Source organism: Belonocnema kinseyi, chromosome 7 (genome assembly GCF_010883055.1).
Source record: "Belonocnema kinseyi isolate 2016_QV_RU_SX_M_011 chromosome 7, B_treatae_v1, whole genome shotgun sequence".
Lineage (NCBI taxonomy): Eukaryota > Metazoa > Arthropoda > Insecta > Hymenoptera > Cynipidae > Belonocnema > Belonocnema kinseyi.
The window spans coordinates 54,547,302-54,557,131 of record NC_046663.1 but is presented as its reverse complement, the minus strand read 5'-3'; the positions used below and the strand labels follow the sequence as shown (position 1 = coordinate 54,557,131).

General features: G+C 32.4%; 1 protein-coding gene across 2 annotated transcripts in view; it reads left to right on the top strand.

Moving 5' to 3' along the window:
* The window catches only part of LOC117177474 (43 kDa receptor-associated protein of the synapse homolog), a 157,965-nt gene extending 152,952 nt beyond the window's left edge, over nucleotides 1-5,013 (top strand). For both annotated transcript variants that reach the window (XM_033368194.1, XM_033368195.1), the window contains exon 10: nucleotides 3,914-5,013. In XM_033368194.1, coding sequence (XP_033224085.1) covers nucleotides 3,914-4,121 — 208 coding nt within the window. In that variant the 3' untranslated portion in view covers nucleotides 4,122-5,013. The remainder of the gene's footprint in view (nucleotides 1-3,913) is intronic.
* The last annotated feature ends 4,817 nt before the right edge of the window (nucleotides 5,014-9,830 follow it).

Sequence of the window (9,830 nt, the reverse complement as noted above, 5' to 3'; positions counted from 1 at the left end):
CCGACTTCAAATATGAGGTGAAAATACGGGCCAAATGCTGATGGGTTGAAGAAAACTTCTTCCACCAGAAAGTTTTGATACAATCTGGTCCCGGTGCGGAATCCCTCTTAATACTTTTTTCACCTCCTCGGTAGTGCTGGGTGGGTATTCTTCATCAGGTTTTATGAGGGCAACACATAACTCCTTGAAGCTATTAACATTTTCTGAGTCTTCGTCCAGTCTATGCTGCACTTCGTGGACTTCTCTCCAAAATACTTCGACCTCCTCTGGTTTGGGTGGGTGTTCGACCGTAACTGGAGGGTCTTCGCAGAGTCGAGATGGGTCAGAGAGAAACTGTTGATTTTCTCTGACCCACCTTTCCCTCCGCTCTAGACTTCTCTTAGCGTCAGATAGTATCCGTATTCTCTCAACAATATGCTGCCTGATGGTCAGCAGCTTTGACTTGTTAAGTGTGTGATAACGGGTCCGGAGTTCGCGCGCGAACTTTTGAACCCTGGCGGTAAAATTCCGGCCAGATGTGATGTAGCCAATCACACACTGAATGCGGGACGTGTACTGTCTTGCCCAGTCTAACTTTATGGCAAGCTGATGCATTCGTCTTTTGGGCTTATGATCAACCGTTGGTTTTGTTTTACAGTTCACATCGGCCAAAGCTCTCGCTGCATTATATACACAATAATTGATAGCCCAGAGGTCGGATTCTCCGGAAAAATGTCCACGAAGCTCGTCATCCATTTCAGCCAGATCTTTAGGCTTGAGAGAAACTTGATGTTTCTCCGGGTCGTAAAGCATCGCTCTTCCTCTATTGGAAGCCTGTCCGCGGTTGGTCTTACTGTCGCCTCTCTTTCTCTGTTGCCGGCTTGTTCTAGATAAGGTAGAGTAGGCGTTCCGCTTACGAAAAGTGCGAGAGCTCCGGGTGTTTCTCGCACCACAGAGCATGCAGCCGTGCCATGTAACCCCGTTCAGGGGCCACACTCGCATCGTAGCACTCTAGCAAGTCGTGATTCAGTCGCTCTGCCCACCCAAAAGTCGCGAGATCCCGCCGATCCATCGCATTGAATCCATTTTCATTGGCTCCCCCAGCTCCAGATTGGTCGGCATTGTTGGCCGACCCATAATCAGAAGACCTGCGCGTTCTGTTGTTTCGAACCACATTTACTACAACTATGTTTGGTGTTGTCATTGTTGTTCCCACGAGAAGCTGGGGAAAGGGGTTCGTCCATCCATGTAGAGCCCCGCATGCAAGGATAAGGCTGCGTACTCTGAGAGGTCGCCCGGTATCGCAGAGTTACCGTTCTAGATACCTCACTCAGGTGCCATTCAGCTTTCGGCACCGAACCGAATATATATATATATATATACTTTTTCTGGAAATTTATATTTTTGATTAAAAAGTTCGCCTGTTTTAGTATAATTTTCAATTTTCTTGTACCAAAATGAAAGTTTTTGTTTGAAAATTTAACAATCCTGTTAAAAAATCATACTTTTTGGTTAAAGTAGGTTTTAGAAGAGATCTTATCTTTTGTGAATAAAGCTGCAACTATTCGGTTGAAAATCTAACCCCTTTTTGAAAATTCGTCTTTAGATGTAAATTCAATTATTTTGTTAAAAAGTCATACTTTTTGGTTGAAGGTTCTGCGGTGTTCTTGAAAATTTAATTATTTTGTAGAAAAATTACTTTTTGTTCAAATATGATATTTTGGCGTTAAAAAGACAACTGAAACCTTTTCTGGATGAAAAGTCGAGTTTTTTTGAAAACTCAATTGAAAATTCAATGCTTTCGTAAAAACTTATTTTTTGTTTAAAAGTTCAGATTTTGATCATGAAAAGTCAACTGAAATCGTTTTTAACCGAAAATTCAACTATTTTGTTGAAAATTTATCTTTTCGAATTACAAATTCATCTGGTTCAGCAGAATCTTTTTTGTTATAAAAATGCTCATTTTTGGTTTAAAATAATTCTTCTTATCTTGAGTATTCAACTTTTTTTTAAAGATATGGTTGAATCACTTTGTTCAAATATAGTTTTTTTCTAAATTTATATTTCTATTAGAAAAATTATCTCTTTAGTGAAAAGTTAAACTAAATTGTAAAAGATTTACTTCTTTGATTAAAAGTATATGTCTTTGGTTGAAAATGTAAATGTTTAGTCAAAAAGCGTTTTTTTGGTTACAAATTAATTTTTTAGATGCAAATGTAACTTTTACATTATTTAGGATTGATCTTTTTCGGTTAAAAATTTTCCTTTAAAAAAAAAAATAATAATTTTATTGGTTTTAAATTTCATGCTTGTTGGATAAAAATGCATCAATTTCGTGAAAAATTAACTTTTTGCTGAAAAGTCATATTTTGGTTTAAAAATTCAATTTTTTAGACAACATTCGTCTTTTGGTTCGAAGCTTCAACAATTTAGACAAACAATTATTTATTTCTTGATTTAATTTTGGAACCGAAATCAAATCATTAATTTTAAAATTCTTTTATTTTATCCGTAAATTTCATCTTTTTTTTGTTAAAATATAAACTATGACACATTTTGTTGGGAATTTATCTTTTTAAGTTGAAAATTCAACTGCTATTTCCAAAATTTTAGTATCATGTTGAAAATCATCTTTTATAGTGGAAAATACATATTTTTTGTTTAAAATAGAATAATCAATTTAATAATTTTAATTTTGTGTATCTGAATACTGCTTTATTCCGTTTATAAAAGATTCTATGTAAAAAATATTACAAGATAAATGTGCTGGTATTTGAATAATAATGATCAAGGAAAATGAAAAATTATTCAAGGGAAAATCAGAAAATTTTTAAAATAAAGCTCTGGAACATTCTGCCTAATTCTACTAGCAATAACTAAAAGTACCTTAAAGCACTTCCTCAGGCTTGATTTTTAAATTATGTATTACAAGGGTCAACTTTTCTCTACAATTATGAATACAATATGAATTATGAATTCAATGTCCGATAAACCGTAACTGATAGGTCAAAATTAATGTCAGTTTAGGATGTAGATACCATATTACATTGTAGTATATTCGGTACTCAAAACTCAAAAATGACATCTATTTTTACCTATCGCTTACGGTTTAGTAGATAATTTTTATTAAAAATAACAATAATGGAAGGTTTAACACAGGTCCCAGTGGAACGTTCCTGGAACGTTTCACTGGAACATTCCGAAGGTTCCCGCGGAACGTTCAGGGCATGTTCCCGGAACGTTCCCTGCTATTAGGGAATCGACAGGACTAATTTACAAACTCAGAGCTTTTTTCGAAAAATGGTGTTGTTGTGTGTCTTTTTTTTTAATTAATTAAAAATATAATGCATTTGATGCGTCTGTGAAGGAGCAAACCACGATCGTGAGTGTACCCATGGTGAACCAATGGTGCCGATATTCGTTTCACCATGGATACATTCGCGGTGGCAGTTTGCTCCTGCCCTGGCGCATCAAATGCATCATATTTTCAACTAATTAAAAAAATAATAAAAATCAATAAGATCATTTTACAGAAAAATATGTATTACGTAATTGTATTTAACTCTTCAGATTATATGTTTTAAATATGACATCAAGCAATTCATAATTTTGGGAGAAAAGTTGTAATTTGTAATACATGGTCTAAAAATAAAGCTCTCGGAAGCGCCTTAAACTGACGATAAGCGGCGTACATGTAGAAAAAAGCGGCACACTATTAATTCTACACTTAACACGCGATATTGCTTATTGTAGGTTTCGTAATTAAAATTTTAAGATTTTCACCTGGATGAAGTAATATTGCTTTCAAAAATGCAGAATCAAGGGTGCGCCGCTTTCCCCATATGCGCCGTTGTTTCCATATGTGCCGCTCAGCCCCATTTAAGGGTATAAAACATTCAAACAATTTTTTTAATCAATTTAATTACCTTTTCAGGTGCGCACATGACATTTTGAAACGAAGGGACAAGAAGAAAAAACGTTTATGTCCCGATTGTCACAAATCCGTAAGTTCTCGTCTGTATCTTCATTGCGATGATCCGCATTTCATGAATCCTTTGAATCACAGTTCCTTAAGTTTGGCATCGCTACGGGCTAGTAGCCTTGCAACTCTGGAAGATTGTCACGCAACAAGCAGTGTTTAAACAAAATATTTAAATAAAAATTCGTGCCAATGATTTTACGGGTACTTAGGGCTTTGTACAAATTAAACGACGCGCGTTGCAACGATTTTACAAGGTGGGGTGAAATTAATGAAAAATGCATTTTATGATTCCATATAAAAGATCAGAAATGTAATACTTTGAATCATATATTACACCGCATATTTTAAGTGGCAATCTCAGAAATTCGATAGATTTTTTTTTCTTTCGCATATATGTAGAATGAGATTCTCTGCTTTATTTTATTACTTACGTTACCAGAGAGATAAATAATTGTGTACTTATTTATTTTTATATGATTTTCAATGAGAATCAAGAACCTAGTATACGCGACTTGTCGTCCACAATGAAAATGAGAAAGAAAGTAAGACTGGAAGCGGTAATATACGATTTTTTTATAATATCTGAGAGTTCCTATTTTTAATTTAACTAATTTTTGCATGGTTTTCACGAATTAAGGCGGCAGATGAACTATATTAAGATAGTAATATATAAATACAGAAGCGGCGGAGCCTTTTTCTTCTAGAGGGGGACAGGAACCTAAACTTATAATATTGAATGCTACAATTTGTACACAGTATAATAATATCATACCATATAAAAATTGAACATAAATAATAAATTCAAAATAAATAGTAAATGATAAATAATAAATACTGATATGAAATTCAGGTTGCTAAAGATTTCCCAAAGATTTCGAAGGATTTAAAATATTTCAATAATTTTACAAACATTGCCGAATATTTCAAATATTTCGCAAAGATTTTTAAAGGGTTCACAATGATTTTACAACGATTTCATAAATATTTCAGTGACTTTACAAAGATTTCACCGGTTTTGCAAAGATTTCAGATAAAATTTCACAAAGATTTCGGATAGATTTAAAAGATTTCACAGAGACCTATATTATTTCACAAAGATTTAAAATAGATTTCAAAGGTTGGAAAAAGATTTCAATGATTTCCTAATGATTTCACAAAGATTACGGATAGATTTCAAAGATTTCAAAAAGACTTAAATCATTCCACAAAGATTTCACAATGATTTCAATAATTTCATAAATATTACGAAATATTAAAAAACTACTTCAAATATTTCGAAAATATGTTTAAAGAATTCACAAAGACGCTACAATGGTGTCACAAAGATTTTACAAAGAATTAACAAAGATTTCACAAAGACATCAATGATTTCCTAAAGATTGAACTATTGATCAATATTACCAAATATTTCTAAAATTTCAAACAAATTTTCTAAAGAATTCAATAATTACACAAATATTACACCAAATATTTTTTTAACATATCAAAGGTTTCCAAAGATTTCACAAAAATTTTGAAAAATTTCTGGTTGATTTCTTAAGATTACACAAAAATTTCAAAGATTCTCCAATTATTTTAAAGAATTATTATAGATTATGTTCACAAAGTCTTTAATAATTTCCCAAAGACTTGAATAATTTCACAAATACCACTAAATATGTTTAAAAAATATTTCTAAAGATTTCAGAAAGATGTCAATGATTTCTGAAAGATTTTAAAAAGATTTGAAATATTTCGCAAAAATTTCGGAGAGATTAAAAAGATTTCACAAAAGATTCAATGATTTTTTGCAGATTTCAAAAAGATTTGAAATACTTAGCAAATATTTAAGATAGATTTAAAATATTTCGCAAAGGTTTCAAAGATTTCTCAAAGATTTTAATAATTTCACAAATATTACCAAGTATATTTGAAAAATATTTTGAAAATTTACAAAGACTTCAGAACGATTTAAATGATTTTTCAAAGATATCAAAAAAATTCTAAAACTTTTGGATCGATTTAAAAATGTTCACAAAAGCTTTAATGATTTCCAAAAGATTTTTATAATTTCACAAAATATTACGCAATATGTCAAAAATATTTTAAATATTTCAAAAAGATTTCTAGGACTTCCCGAAAATTTCACAAATATTTCAGATAGATTTAAAAGATTTCCCAAATATTTCTAAAGATTTCAGAACGATTTGACAAAGGTTGCAATGATTTCGCAAATATTTCGGATAAATTTAAAACATTTCACAAACGATTCCATGATTTCCTAAAGATTTCAATAATTTCACAAATATTACCAAATATATTGTTTTAATATTTCAACGACTTACAAAGATTTTAAAACCTTTTAAATGACGTTTCAAAAATTTCACAAAGATTTGAAATATTTCGGATAGATTTCAAAAACTTCACAAAAGCTTCGATAATAATAATAGGAATTTTCCTATCATTTCTGAGCTGCAGACCTATATGCAAAAAAATGAGAATTTCTACTTTAGATACATTAAAACAATCCAATGGATTTAATTATTCGATTTCAGAGGAGAGCAAAACAATACTTTGTCCCTTCCTGGTCGATTTTTAGGACGGGGGCATTGCCCCCTGTGCCCCCTAGGACTCCACCGCCTCTGTTAAATTTAAAGTTTATTGAAACTATAATTATACAAATAATTGAAAAGACTCTTAGTTTAAGACACATCAATATTCTGGTGTAAGCAAGCGTTATAAACGCACTCTAGTGAAAAAGAAAACTGAAGAGAACAAATATCTTATTTTTTACAAATTAATAAATTGATTAATTCCTGTTCTCTATTTCGAATAATAATAATTCATGAAATTATGAGTTTCACCCAAGGACTTTAAAATAGATCCTTTACCGATAATTGTTACATGTCGAAAAGAAATAGTGAGCCAAAAAGTATAAATGAAATATTCAAGCTTTAAAGAGCATGAATCCTTGTAGTCGTTAATATTTGCTATAGTATATGCATTTTTAAGTAAGTAATAAAGTATCAAAATAATGTGTGGTATTTTACTATCAGAGGGGTTATTTAGAAAAGGAAGTTAATTCGAAAGATGAAAAAAGTGAAAGAATCTAATTTATAATATTTATCTATGATGTAGTATTCCACTAGCGACTAATAATTGTAATTTGTATAGAAAAATCTAATCTAGAAACATTGTACACTCACTGCCGTAGGTTCAATCGTTTCAAATCCTTGACAATCCCGCTCTCAAAATAATTAACTGTACAATTAAAGGTCTGAAATTAAATTTTTATTTTCTTTAATTCCAAATTATTTTTTATTTTTGTAATAAAATCAGCCTCTGATTGTACCTTAGGTTGAGTGCTTCTCTCAGCATAAGAATTATTGTAACTTTTTTGAAATAATTATTAATTTCGCAGTGAGAGTAAAAAACATTCCACATTTTAACAACTCAGTTCTTCCTGTTAATCTATTAATTAATTAGTTCACTCAGTAGCAACCCTGTGGGCACACAAGTCCTAAACTTGTCCTATATACGTCTTTCGGCGGACGTCTTAAGGACGTTCTGAGGACCTTTTAAAGACATGAAAAGATCCAAAGGATGTCTTAAAGACGTCAAATCGACGTGCCCATATGACAGGGTGCCATCTCGGTAGGACGAAATAAAAAGGTGCCATCTCGGGTGGCGAAACATGGAAGCTTAAAAATCCCATATAAATAGTATTGGGAACAGCAACGCCCTCTGAAGTAAGGAACCTTTTTATTTGGTTCTGCCGAGATGGAACCTTGTCATTTGGACACGTGGAAATCATATGACATAGAGGTACGTTTTAAGGACGTCTTTAGGCCGTCCCGGTGCCCACTGGGAAAGGATATAAAGTTTCTATTTTTAGAATCATCTCCGGTTAAACAAATTTGCTCGCACTTATTTATAAATCTCAAACAAAAGTTAGATTTTTTGATGGTCTAAACGTGTATTTATTGTTTAAGGTTGTTAAAATCTGATGTGAACTAATTAAATTAGATAACACTATATTATAATATAGTATCTATATATTTTAGCGTATGTGAAAGAAAGTAAATTAAATTGAACCTTCCATGCCTATTCCACATTGCGAACAGTTCAATTAGGTTTGAAAAATTATTTTCGAAGGTTCTTACATTTTTCATTCGAATGGGAATAGCAAACCAATTATAGTCTTAACCACTTTGCTCAGGCCATCTTCGTTTCCACGATTTATGAATTGTCAGTGAAAGTGTAATTTAAAGATGTGAATAAGAGAATCAGTTTGTATAGGCTACGTCAATGAATGTGATACAAATAATCGTGGAAACGTCTTTATTACAAATGAAGATGATACAAATGAAAGTTTTTTTATCTTTTTCTTTGCAGCGATGTACGCACAACTCAAATATTGTAGTTGAAACTGTTAAAAAAATCATAGAAAATAACTTACAGTGCACCAGAGATACGAAAATATGGATGAGCTATTAAACTGTTCATCAAATTTATTGTATAAAAGATGTTACGAATTAAGATAATTACTTCAGTGCGTTTACTGTGAAAATTTTATTAGTTGAGTAATTCAAATACAATTAATGTTACCAGAATAAATAATAATACTGTTTTAAGAAAAAGTCTACTTAATTCATGCATGCAAAATGCCTCTATTTTCACCAACATGAATATTTTATCGTAGTGAAATAAGTTAAATAGGTTTTTGAAGTTCACTAAATACCTTAAATACCAATGGGCCCGAGGAGAGCTTTACATCGTCAATTTGTGAAGCTCTTTACCTGTATTGATTGCTAGATAGATTGATCAGCGTCTTGGGTCGGAGTAGGGTCAACCTCAATTTTCACATATGAATAACCTGATAGCATTTTGTATTTTAAAGAATCAGTGTGTGGCTGTAGGGCCACGCAGTAGAAGGGAGACTTTGATGGATTAACTTTGAAATTTTGCGTGAGAAACCATAATGAGTTTTGAGAAGACCGCATAGTAAAAGAGTGCAGAGAGAGAAACAACATATAGAGGTTTTAGTAGCCTGGCAGTAGTGAGGTGTTACGTCACGAAGACCGTAAAATACTCCTCCTCTAATTACATTCCTCGTTTTAGTTAAGATTGAAGATCTCGCACAGGGAAGAGGAAAGAGTAGCCAATAATAACATGTGAATGAAATTTATTGTAAACAATTGTAAAATAGAATGTATACAAAGCGCAAAGTTGACGGTAGACGAGTTTAGTCCTTGACCAGTGCCTTAAAATAAAAAGATCAAATTTATTGTAGTCCAAGGATTTTAAACAAAAGGAATTTTAGATCTGACTATAAACATTGCTTACCAGTGATTTATTATAATTGACGATTACTAAAGGTCCAGAATGCTGGAACTGCTAATATGACCTCTGCGTAGTGGCAGAGAGTGAGGTGGTGTAAATTAGACTGGATGTTCCAAAAGTGGGTTGATTCTTGGTTGTCGGTTATTTTGAGTTTAGAAGTAATCCAAGGGGAGAAATTCCAGGCTCGGGTTTCCCAGTGCACAACACTATCACAAGGGTACACACACCAATATACGACGAATTCCGTTTTGAGACACAGGACTAGACGGTTTGAGTCCGAGAAAATCGTAGAATTAGAGAAGAAGTAATAACTGACCCATGATGGTAATTTCGGTTTTTATAGAGCCTAACGCACGTCTCTGCATCCTGGGACGTCGCTGTATACGCATACGTCTCCAACGTTCTGAGTATACCTATTTTCTATATGCTACTACTTACAATGTTCTGACTATATCTATTCTCGTCAGATGACAACTTGTTGACACAGTATTTGCTCTATATTTATTAAGAGTATATTATTATAATCATGCAAATATATAAATAAATA